Source organism: Piliocolobus tephrosceles, chromosome 4 (assembly GCF_002776525.5).
Source record: "Piliocolobus tephrosceles isolate RC106 chromosome 4, ASM277652v3, whole genome shotgun sequence".
Taxonomy (NCBI): Eukaryota; Metazoa; Chordata; class Mammalia; order Primates; family Cercopithecidae; genus Piliocolobus; species Piliocolobus tephrosceles.
In genome coordinates this window covers 63,773,523-63,785,615 of record NC_045437.1, presented here as the reverse complement: position 1 = coordinate 63,785,615, position 12,093 = coordinate 63,773,523, and the positions used below count along the sequence as shown (strand labels likewise).

Below are 12,093 nucleotides of genomic sequence, written 5' to 3'. Positions count from 1 at the left end.
AGGGCCCTGTTCACCCTTTGATTTCACATCTCTAGTATCCATAGTTATGAAAGAAGAAATCCCTGTTGTTGTAAGCGTATTAATGGTAATTTGTTACTGCACCCTTGGGAAACTAACACACCAAGGCTCATGGACAGCATGAAAAAGAAAAACCACAGGCCAATATTTGTTAGGAAAAGACACAAAAGGTCTAAACAAATGTTAGCTCCTACCCCTCCAAAAAAGCAAACTCAATCCAGTAAGGCATTTGAAAAATATATGTCATGACTAAGTTTACCCCACAATACAAGGATGGTTTAAATTTTATAAACTGTATTCATTTAATTCATCATATTGATAAAGGAGAAAATTTAATTAAGATAATCTCTTGATTGTCTCTTAGTATATTTTATCTCAAGAGATGTAGAATAAGTACTTGATAAAATTCAACCACTTTAATAAAAATGCTTAATAAGACAACAGATGGGAGTGTCTTTAAATTATTAAAGGGTACAACTGATATCCCACAACAAACATAATGTGAAACATTAGAAAGATTTCCTTATGAACAATATAAGAATATCTGCAGGCACTGCTTCAATGCAACTTCACACTTAAAAAAAAAACCATCAATATATACATATACACACACGTTTATATGTATGTGTCTGTGTACGTATATATAATTACATATGTCTATAAATATAAATGTATGTATACATATATGAACTATTAAAAAATAACTGGAAAGGTTTATTTTATTTTATTTTTATTTGAGATGGAGTCTCGCTCTTGTTGCCCAGGCTGGAGTGCAGTGGCACGATCATGGCTCACTGCAACCTCCACCTCCCAGGTTCAAGCGATTCTCCTGCCTCAGCCTCCTGAGTAGCAGGGATTACAGGGGCCCACTGCTACGCCTGGGTAATTTTTGTACTTTTAGTAGAGACGGGGTTTCGCTGTGCTGGCCAGGCTGATCTCTAACTCCTGACCTCAGGTGATCTGCCTGCCTTGGCCTCCCAAAGTGCTGAGATTATAGGCGTGAGCCACTAAGCCCAGCCAGAAAGCTTTTTAAATTCACAGATGATATGATTATTTAAATAGGAAATACAAAGTGCATCCACAAAATTTTTATTTTTTATTTCTATTTTTTTTTTTTGAGATGGAGTCTCACTCTGTCACTCAGGCTGGAGTGCAGTGGCATGATTTCCGCTCACTGCAAGCTCCGCCCCACCAGGTTCGTGCCATTCTCCTGCCTCAGCCTCCCGAGTAGCTGGGACTACAGGCACCAGCCATCACGCCCGGCTAATTTTTTTGTATTTTTAGTAGAGACAGGGTTTCACCGTGTTGGCCAGGATGGTCTCGATTTCCTGACCTCGTGAACCACCCACCTCGGCCTCCCAAAGTGCTGGGATTACAGGCGTGAGCCACCATGCCCAGCTACAAAATTTTTCGAATCAGTAAGAGTTCAGTAAGTTTGCTAGATTCAAGATAAACATTCAAGGGGCAGGGTACGGTGGCTCATGACTGTAATCCCAGCACTTTGGGAGGCCAAGGCGGGCAGACTACTTGAACTCAGGAGCTCAAGACCAGCCTGGGCAACATGACGAAACCTGTCTCTACAAAAAAATACAAAAATTACAGGAATGGTGGTGGTATTTGCCTGTAGTCCCAGCTAGATCGGGAGGCTGAGGTGAGATGATCACCTGAGCCTGGAGAGGTCAAGGCTACAGTGAGTTGTGATCACACCACTGCACCCCAGAGGCTGGGTGAAAGAGTGAGACCCTATCCCAAAAAAAAAAAACATTCAAAATGTAATTAGGTTCTTTTATAATAGCAACAAATAATTTGACTGTATAATCAAAAATACATTACTTTCTGGGAAGATGGAAATGTTCTCTTTGTTGAAGGAGGTGTGGGTTGTATAGATGTATGTATGTATAATTAAGACTTGTTTATTTCAATGAGTAAATTCTATCTAAAAGAAGCACTATATATATACTAATAGTTGAACTAGGTGGGGAGTGGGAGTAGCATGGTTTATGTCTTCTTTTTTTTTTTTTTTTTTTTTTTTGAGACGGAGTCTTGCTCTGTCGCCCGAGCTGGAGTGCAGTGGCCAGATCTCAGCTCACTGCAAGCTCCGCCTCCCGGGTTTACGCCATTCTCCTGCCTCAGCCTCCCGAGTAGCTGGGACTACAGGCGCCCGCCACCTCGCCCGGCTAGTTTTTTGTATTTTTAGTAGAGACGGGGTTTCACCGTGTTAGCCAGGATGGTCTCGATCTCCTGACCTCGTGATCCGCCCGTCTCGGCCTCCCAAAGTGCTGGGATTACAGGCTTGAGCCACCGCGCCCGGCCGGTTTATGTCTTCTTAATGGATGTGATGTTAGTCTCAAAAGGGACAAAATTCATTCTTAGGGGGTGAAAGAAACTCTTCTTACAGATAACGCATATATATGTATACAGTTCATAAAGAGATTTACAGTATATCTTTGGTATTAAAATTTCATGGGAGGGGTGATCAGAAAAAAATATCTACAAGGCTCCTTGAAGGGACGATAATGAAAAAATGGTTGAAAAACACTACTATAGATGATTTTAAAATGACAGAATGTTGATAACCGTTTAAACTAGGTAAGGAGAAATTATACTATTCTGTTTTTTTGTATGTGTTTGAGATTTTTTATATTTTATTATAAAAAATACGCAGTTTTTATACTGCATATTTGTATATTAAAACTATAGTTACAGAAAAAATGTTAAGATCCCGAGGAAAAAGTCCACCAAAAAATGGTATGTAAGATCTTCATCAAAAAAAAATTTAAAAACCTAAATAAACGAAGAACTATGCCATGCCAAAGTCATGAATAGGAAGACTCAGTATCTAAATGATATAAATTCTCTCCACATCAATAAATCCAATGCAATGTCAATCAAATTCTAACTCAATATGCAATGATATCAATTACTGTACTGTGTACCAACTGATAAAATCAATGTAATTCCAATCAAATTCTGATTGGAATTTTGTGGAACTTGATAAGTTGATTCTAAAATGTATATGGAAGAGTTGTGAATCATAATGGAGAAAAACAGTAATTTTATTTTTTTTATTTTTATTTTATTTTTTTGAGACAGAGTCTCACTCTATCGCCCAGGCTGGAGTGCAGTGGCCGGATCTCAGCTCACTGCAAGCTCCGCCTCCCAGGTTCACGCTATTCTCCTGCCTCAGACTCCCGAGTAGCTGGGACTACAGGCACCCGTCACCACGCTCGGCTAGTTTTTTGTATTTTTTTTTAGTAGAGACGGGGTTTCACCGTGTTAGCCAGGATGGTCTCGATCTCCTGACCTCGTGATCCGCCCATCTCGGCCTCCCAAAGTGCTGGGATTACAGGCTTGAGCCACCGCGCCCGGCTACAGTAACTTTAAAATAAAAAACTTTTGAATAACATAGAGCTACCATATAAAAAGAGAAGACAAGTCACTAATTAGAAGATATTTGCAACGCAATAATGGATAAAAGGTTAGTATTCAAAACTTTACAGAGTTCCTATAGGTAAGAAAAGGACCAATAACCCGATAGAAAAATGGGCAAAGGATATGAATAAGCTATTTAATGGTCAATATAATTAAGAAAAGATGATTAATGCCACTCCTTATGAGGAGAAATGCAAATTAAAACCACATCCTGATGGCAAAATTTAAGTCTGATAATACTGAGTGTGAGTGAGGATGTGGAACAAGGGGAATTTTCATAAACTGTTGGCAGGAGTGTAAGTGGTACAAGCATGATAAAGAACAATTCTGCAATTTCAAGTAAGGTTGAAAATGTGAATATCTTAAGTTCCAGAAATGTGTCTATAAGGTCCATAGCTTGGAGAAACTCCCCGCCATGTATACAAGGAGACAGAAATAAGGATGTTTAATAAAGCCTTGCACAATAAGTGAAAACAAATTAAATGTTTATCAACGAGAACAGATAAAAAAGTTGTATATTCATATTACTAAATGCTATAAACAATTAGAATGAACTTCGTGTACTAATAGAGATGATGAAAGACAGCAAGCAAGTTGCAAAAGCGTTTGCATAGATTAAAAACAAGCCACCAGGCGCCACGGCTCACACCTGTAATCCCAGCACTTTGGGAGGCTGAGGTGGGCGGATCATGAGGTCAGGAGATCGAGACCATCCTGGCCAACATGGTGAAACCTTGTCTCTAGTAAAAATACAAAAATTAGCTGGGTGTGGTGGTGCACACCTGTGATCTCTGCTACTCGGGAGGCTGAGGCAGGAGAACCGCTTGAACCTGGGAGGTGGAGATTGCAGTGAGCTGAGATCTCACCACTGCACTCCAGCCTGGCGACAGAGTGAGACTCCATCTCAAAAAAACAAAACAAAAAACCCCCAAAAAACAAAACAAAAAACCCCCAAATAGTATATGTTGCTCTTATATTCATGCAGTAAAAGTCCAAAAAGTGCATGGGATTGATAAACACCAAATTAAGAGAAGGAAAATGAGATGGAGAAGGAGTGCACGTGGGGCTTCCATACTATCCATAATATTTTCTTTTTATAGGAATACAGAACTAACTAAGCACAGTGGCTTGTGTCTATAATTTTATTTATTTTATTTTTTGAGATGGAGTCTTGCTCTGTTGCCCAGGCTGGAGTGCAGTGGCGCAATCTCAGTCACTGCAACCTCTGCCTCCCAGGTTCAAGAGATTCTTGTGACTCAGGCTCCCAAGTAGCTGGGATCACAGGCATGCGCCACCACACCAAGCTAATTTTTGTATTTTTAGTAGAGATGGGGTTTCACCATGTTAGCCGGGCTGGTCTCGAATTCCTGAGTTCAGGTGATCCACCCGCCTCGTCCTCCCAAAGTGCTGTGATTACAGGCGTGAGCCACCATGCCCGGCTTGTGCCTATAATTCAAGCCACTTAGCAAGCTGAGATGGGAGAATCGCTTGAGGCCAGGAGGTAGAAACTAGCCTGGGCAACATACTGACACTCTGTCTCTACCAAAAAAAAAAAAAAAAAAGAGAGAGATCTAATAAAAATAAGACAAATGAGACACGAAAACTCATTAGTCAGTATACTGGTATTTATATTAGCTTTTGCATTTTTTTGTAGTTTGAAATATTTCATAGTTATTTAAAAACAATAAAGATGCTTGAGGTCAGATGTGGTGGCTTATGCCTGTAATCCCAGCACTTTTGGAGGCCGAGGTGGGAGGATCACTTGAGGTCAGGAGTTTGAGACCAGCCTGGCCAACATGGTGAAACCCCATCTCTAAAAATACAAAAATTAGCTGAGTGTTATCATGGGCGCTTATAATCCCAGCTACTCAGAAGGCCAAAGCAGGAGAATCACTTGAACCTGGAAGGTGGAGGTTGCAGTGATCCAAGAATGTGTCACAGCACTCCAGCTTGGGTGACAGAGCAAGACTCCGTCTCAAAAAAACCCAAAAAAACAATAAAAATGCTTGGCAATAAAAATTATAAAGTTAATTTTATTCTTTAAAGTTTAAAATAAAATAGAATTTATCTCCCTCATTCAAAGGCTCTTAGGGAAATTAGCTGCTGTGATTATGTTAGGACTTATTTTGAAATTTGGTTTTCACATAAATCCAGATTTTAAATATATGTTTTATTTAAAGCTGCTAAACATACATTCAACTTTAGGTTTAGTGAAAACTTTAGTAAAACCTTTATACGGAAAAAGGTTTGCTATCTTACACAATAAACTTCCAGTTCAGTACAGTGCCATGAGTCTATAACCAGGAGGCTGAGGTGGGGGGATCACTTGAGCCCAGGAGTTTGAGACCAGCCAGGGCAACCATAGCAAGGCCCTCTCTCAAAAAAAGGAAAAAAAAATTTCATTAAGTAAAAAAATGAACTTCCTCTATCCAACCTAAAAAAAAATTTGGACTGATTTCTAAGACTCTCTTCAGAATTTAAGTAGCTGATTTGGGTAAATTATAATTCTGTGATACATAAATATTAATAACATATTTAGCACATAAATTCCATTATTCTTCGACTTCCTCATCTTATATCCTAATATGTTGAAAATAAGTGGCTGAAATTTGTTTCCCCTAGAGTCTACATATCAAATTCTTTAGTGAAACAAACTTAAAAGATCTGCTGGATTATAGACAGATTTTATATTAACTAAAGATTTTGGAGGAATATTATTCATTCAAAGATTAATGTTTGGAAATAAGCGTACACTATATTTGAGATCACAACCACAGAAAGCAAACTGAATAAAATATATTTTCCAAAATTGTATATGTTACTTCTTATTTTATTTATCCCAAGTCCTAGCATTTAAGGCTAGAACTAACATTACAGTAGTAATTGTACTTGAAAGTACTGTGTTAAAAGCATATGATATAGATACTTACTAAAAATAAACTTTCCAGTATTAAAAAGAAAATTTGACATAAGCACCCAATAAACTATCATTGCTCCAATGAGAGACACCAAGGAGAAAAGGAGACTCGACCACTGCCCAAAGGAGCCGAAATAATGTCTGCAGACATCTGGATATTCCCAGGTAGTGGTATCCAACGAAGCTAGATAAAGTAAGAGAAAGAATAAAACTAAATGTTGAACATATATTCCATATTCATAATCTGTGTTCCCCAAATAAACTCAAAATATTTAGCGAAATATTATGGGTATTCTATCGCTAGACATTAGAATATATTATGAGATAATAAAATTAAAACATTATAGAAAAATAAAAAAAGAAATGTATATAAAATAGTACAGGAAACCTGAGAAACAGATTACAGTATCATAACATTTTATAATTAATAAAAGCAAGTGATAAACTAAGGTTAGACAAATGCATCAGTAAGAGCCAGAAAATATTATGTAATATTTGGCATATTTGAACAACAACATTTGGGAAAGTTTCTTGAGTCACACTTTCTACCACATGCCAATATAAATTTCAGAAAACTGAGTCAAACAGACTGGGGGTGATGGCTCATGTCTATAATTCCAGAACATTCGGAGGCCGAGGTGGGTAGATCACTTGAGGTCAGGAGTTTGAGATCAGCCTGGTCAACATGGTGAAACCCCATATCTACCAAAAAATACAAAAAAATTAGCTGGGCATAGTGGCACGCCTGTAGTCCCAGCTACTCTGGAGGCTGAGGCGTGAGAATCGTTTGAACCTGGGAAGCAGAGGTTGCAATGAGCTGAGATTATGCCACTGCGTTCCAGCCTAGATGACAGAGCGAGACTCCATTTCAAAAAAAAAAAAAAAAAAATGAAAGAAAAGAAAAGAAAGAAATTAAATAACAAAAAAGTTAAAAAACATAATGTAGAAATAGAACATGAAAGGTTATCCTCTTCTAGCAACTGAAGAAACAACTTACAATGAAAAAGACAAAGAGGGCTGGGCCTGGTGGCTCAGGTCTGTAATCCCAGCACTTTGGGAGGCTGAGGTGGACAGATTGCTTGAGCCTAGGAGTTGGAAACCAGCCTGAGCAACATGGCAAAATCTCATATTTACAAAAACACAAAAATTAGCTAGGTGTGGTGGCATGCACCTGTAGTCCCAGCTACTCAGGAGGCTGAGGTGGGAGGATCCCTTGAGACCAGGAGGTTGAGGCTGCAATGAACCATGATCCCACCACTGCACCAAAAAGAAAGTAATTTAAAAGAATACAGAAAGTATATATAAAATGTTTTTAGAGTATTCTTGAGAATAGCAAAAACAAGCAATGACTTTAACATACGACATAGGGCAATGATTAAGCAAATACAATAGTGCTGCCATGCGCAACTGTATACAATCATTAAGAGACACAAATGGTGATTGTAGAAACATAACATGTACTAAAAAATAGGTAATAAAGTAGAAGACAACTAAAATACAATATGATTAACTTTAAAAAGCATGTATTTAGAGATTCCTATCATTTAGGATATAAATTTACATAAGAAAACAAAAAACTAAAACCATTTGCTTTTCCATGATAGGGTTATTATATTAACAATATAAACTTTGTGTTTTACATTTCAATGTTCAAGAAAGAATATAGATAAGCATAACCTATGAAAGAGTATTTTAATTGTCATCAAAGGATAATTGTACAGTCTTCTTTCCTCTATGATATCATGCTTTGAACTACTTTGAAATAATTGTTATGTTTGATGAATAAAGAAAAACTGAAGTTCTGCCATCTTTGAAGCAAAATATGGCAGCTAGTACATGGCAGAAAGCAGTGATAAACCTGAAAAGTTGGGGACATTAGAATATGATAATTCACATCTAGATAAAGAATGTGAGGACAATATCACTATAAAGAATAACTGTTTTGGCTGGGTGCGGTGGCTCATGCCTGTAATCCCAGCACTTTGGGAGGCCGAGGCAGGTGGATCAACTTGAGGTCAGAAGTTCGAGACCAGCCTGGCCAACATGGCGAAACACCATCTCTACAAAAAATACAAAAATTGCTGGGCGTGGTGGCTCACGCCTGTAATCCCAGCACTTTGGGAGGCCGAGGCGGGTGGATCATGAGGTCAGGAGATCGAGACCATGGTGAAACCCCATCTCTACTAAAAATACAAAAAATTAGTCAGGCCTGGTGGCAGGCACCTGTAGTCCCAGCTACTTGGGAGGCTTAGGCAGGAGAATGGCGTGAACCCGGGAGGCGTAGCTTGCAGTGAGCCGTAGCTTGCAGATCCTGCCACTGCACTCCAGCCTGGGTGACAGAGTGAGACTGCATCTCAAAAAAAAAAAAAAAAAAAAGAAAGAAAAAGAAAAAAAATACAAAAATTAGCCAGGCATGGTGGTGGGCGCCAGTAGTCCCAGCTACTCGGGAGGCTGAGGCATGAAAATTGCTTGAACCTGGGAGGAGGAGGTTGCAGTGAGGTGAGTGACTCTTAGCATTTCTAATAAAATTATCTTTTGACTGATAATATAATTCTAAGTCTTTTCTAGTTTTTATATTTAGGGTTTTTTTTTTTTTTTTTTTTTTGCTGCATTTGACAATATCTCCAAAAAAACTGATTAATTTTGAACATTTCTGTTTTCTTGACTTTAATGAAAACTGCTTTAGCATTTTATAATTTTAGAATGGTGCTGGTACTTGTCTGGGAATAAATAGACTTTGTTATTTTTAAGTAGTGCTTTTCACTTAGAGTTTTAATCAGAAACAGGTGCTGAATTCTATTAAGTACCTTTTTGATATCTATTGATGCAATTATCAATTTTCCTTTAATTTGTTAATGTAGTGAATTATGTTGGATTTCTTAATAATGAAACATCCTTGCATTACTGGAATAAACCTTATCTTAGACACAGGATATTCTTTTGATATGCTGTTGGATTCTATATGATAATGTTTTACAAATAAATTTTACATCTATATATTATTTTCTTTATTTTTGGTCATGTCAGGCTTTGTGTTATGGGTGTGTGGACTTTGTAAACTGAATTGGTGGAAGATTTTTATTTTATTTTATTTTATTTTATTTTGAGACAGAGTCTCACTCCATCACCCAGGCTAAAGTACAGTGGCACAATCTTGGCTCACTGCAACCTCCACTTCCTGGGTTCAAGCAATTCTTGGGCCTCAGCCTCTCTTCTTTTTAAATGGTGTGGAATAATTTAATAACATGGGAGTTAACCATTATACAGCCAATAATCCCAGCATTTTGGGAGGCTGAGGTGAGCAAATCACTTGAACCCAGTAGTTCGAGACCAACCTGAGCAAGATGGTGAAACCCTGTCTCTATGAAAAACACAAAAATTTAACCAGGCATGATGGCATGCACCTGTAGTCCCAGCTACCCAGGAGGCTGAGGTGGGAGAATCACCTGTGCCCGGGAGGTCCGGGCAGCAGTGAGCTGTGACAGCGCTGCTGCATTCTAGCCTGGGTGACAGAGTGAGACCCTGTCTCAAAAAGAAAAAAAAAGAAAAGAAAGAAAAGAAAAGAAAAAAGTTATAGAGAGAACTCTGTGGGGGCTCTGTTCCCATTTTAAATTAGATGCTGAATTAGGTAAGATATGAACTTACTGTATATGTTTAAAGAAGTCTTCCAAGTTTAGCCATAATTTGCCTTAGAAACCAGAGGCTAAAATTATCTCCTTTTACCATTTAGAAACCAGAATGAATCTTCCCTCAAGACTTTTTTATTCTTTTTTTTTTTTTTTTCTTTTAAGATGGAGTATTGCTACAGTGCCAAGGCTGGTCTCAAACTCCTGGACTAAAGTGATCTTCCCACCTATGCCTGCTGAGTTGCTGGGACTACAGGCACACACTACCAGGTCTGGCTTCTCAAGACTTTTAAACAAATACTCGCCCAGTGACTAACACTAGATCTGGTTAACATAAAGAAGAAAGCTGCTTAGTAGGCACAGAAAAAAACTGGAGGCAAAGTCTGATCTGTTGATTCATACTTGCTAAGATTTAATGAAATAATGCATGTTTGTTTAGGTCCTAGACTACTTTAAAACAACCTAAAAAATATATTTCCCTGATCCAGAATATGTAGATAAGAGTAGAGGTAAGGTGTTCACACAACTTCAAATATTCATTACTAGAGAGTTGCTTACATTTTCATATTTAGGAGATTCTAACATTTAGATCTTTTGGTATGAATAGGTAAAAACAAGTCACCATTAACTGACAGGAAGCATAGAATTCTCAATTTAGCTCTGGCAAAGACATTATTTTATAAATATGAGTTTTTAAATGATTCTTATGAAGAATCTAGCACCACAGTGAATGCTCTCTGCAAGTAACTCCCAGCTTCTCTGAATTTCAAAGGCAGCCACTAATATATTATTAACAAATTCAATTTAGCTGAAAGCAATGAATTACAGAAGTAAATCTTTAAGTACAAAGTACACAGTTGACACACATGTGGCATATACACACTAGTGACCTGCCTCAAAGGGAAAGGCTTATTAATACCCATAATCTATTGTCACTGTGTCAAATTCTTACATATCATAGTCCGTGATTTCACTACTCGGTAGCAGCAATAAAGTGTTAAAAGGCCCATCAGTATGATGACACACATTCCAGTAGTAAATCCAGCCTGTTTAAAAATAAAAGTATAAAACAGCATATATCATCATGTAAGCATAAATTCATATGCAATTATTTTACCCTAAACAATCATGGTAAAAACTTGACAACTCATGAAAAACTAAATATAACCATCTATTTTCTTTCATGAATTTTATGTAGATTCATTAAAACCTCTGTTATAAAGCTTGCAATAAAGAGAAAATCATTTAGGCAAAAAGTGTGCTGAAAAATTAGTATTACCTGTTTTATGCCCCAAGGAATGCTTAGTATAGATGTTCCCATCATGGTATTCCAAATCATAAAACTGAAAACACAGAGTAATAGCAGTAAAAAAAATGGAGTTTGACTCTTGAAATATTTTAATTGAGACAAAAAATAACCAGTAATTTTCATTCATATACAGTTTAAGTCATGATCCAAAAAGCCATTTCACTCACATGGTTACTAAACTGGTGTTTTTACCGTATCCTTCAGTGTAACTTTGAAGTTTATAAGCAGAGCCCAATGGGCTATACACATAGCACTCTTCTGGACCTGGAACTACATGGTCTGGGGCAATCTGGTAAAAAGGAAACATAGAGAAATATCAGAACCAGGAAATGCAAAATGGGATATTTTCTACACATCAGATCACCTCACTCTAGACACCTTTTTTTTTTTTGTTTTTTTGAATGGAGTCTTGCTCTGTCACCCAGGCTGGAGTGCAGTGATGTGATCTTGGCTCACTGCAAGTGCCGCCTCCCAGGTTCACGCCATTCTCCTGCCTTGGCCTCCCGAGTAGCTGGGACTACAGGCGCCTGCCACCATGCCCGGCTAATTTTTTGTATTTTTTTGTAGAGATGGGGTTTCACAGTGTTAGCCAGGATGGTCTCGATCTCCTGACCTCGTGACCCACCCGCCTCAGCCTCCCAAAGTGCTGGGATTATAGGCATGAGCCACCATGCCTGGCCCTCTAGACACATTTTAACTATCATAAACAAGTACTATGCATCCCTGATTAGTGAATTAAAAAATTTTTTCAAATATAGAAAATCTAACTAAAAAAGCAAGAGTTTAAAAAT

At 37.9% G+C, this 12,093-nt stretch overlaps 1 protein-coding gene across 2 annotated transcripts in view; it reads right to left on the bottom strand.

The window, feature by feature from the left end:
* The window catches only part of SLC38A9 (solute carrier family 38 member 9), an 86,066-nt gene that overhangs the window by 33,684 nt on the left and 40,289 nt on the right, over nucleotides 1–12,093 (bottom strand). The window contains exons 5-8 of one of the 2 annotated variants that reach the window (XM_023210527.1): nucleotides 11,470–11,591; nucleotides 11,273–11,336; nucleotides 10,946–11,039; nucleotides 6,381–6,551 (exon numbers count right to left, since the gene is read on the bottom strand). In XM_023210527.1, coding sequence (XP_023066295.1) covers nucleotides 6,381–6,551; nucleotides 10,946–11,039; nucleotides 11,273–11,336; nucleotides 11,470–11,591 — 451 coding nt within the window. The remainder of the gene's footprint in view (nucleotides 1–6,380; nucleotides 6,552–10,945; nucleotides 11,040–11,272; nucleotides 11,337–11,469; nucleotides 11,592–12,093) is intronic. The other variant, XM_023210528.2, reaches the window with a different exon arrangement.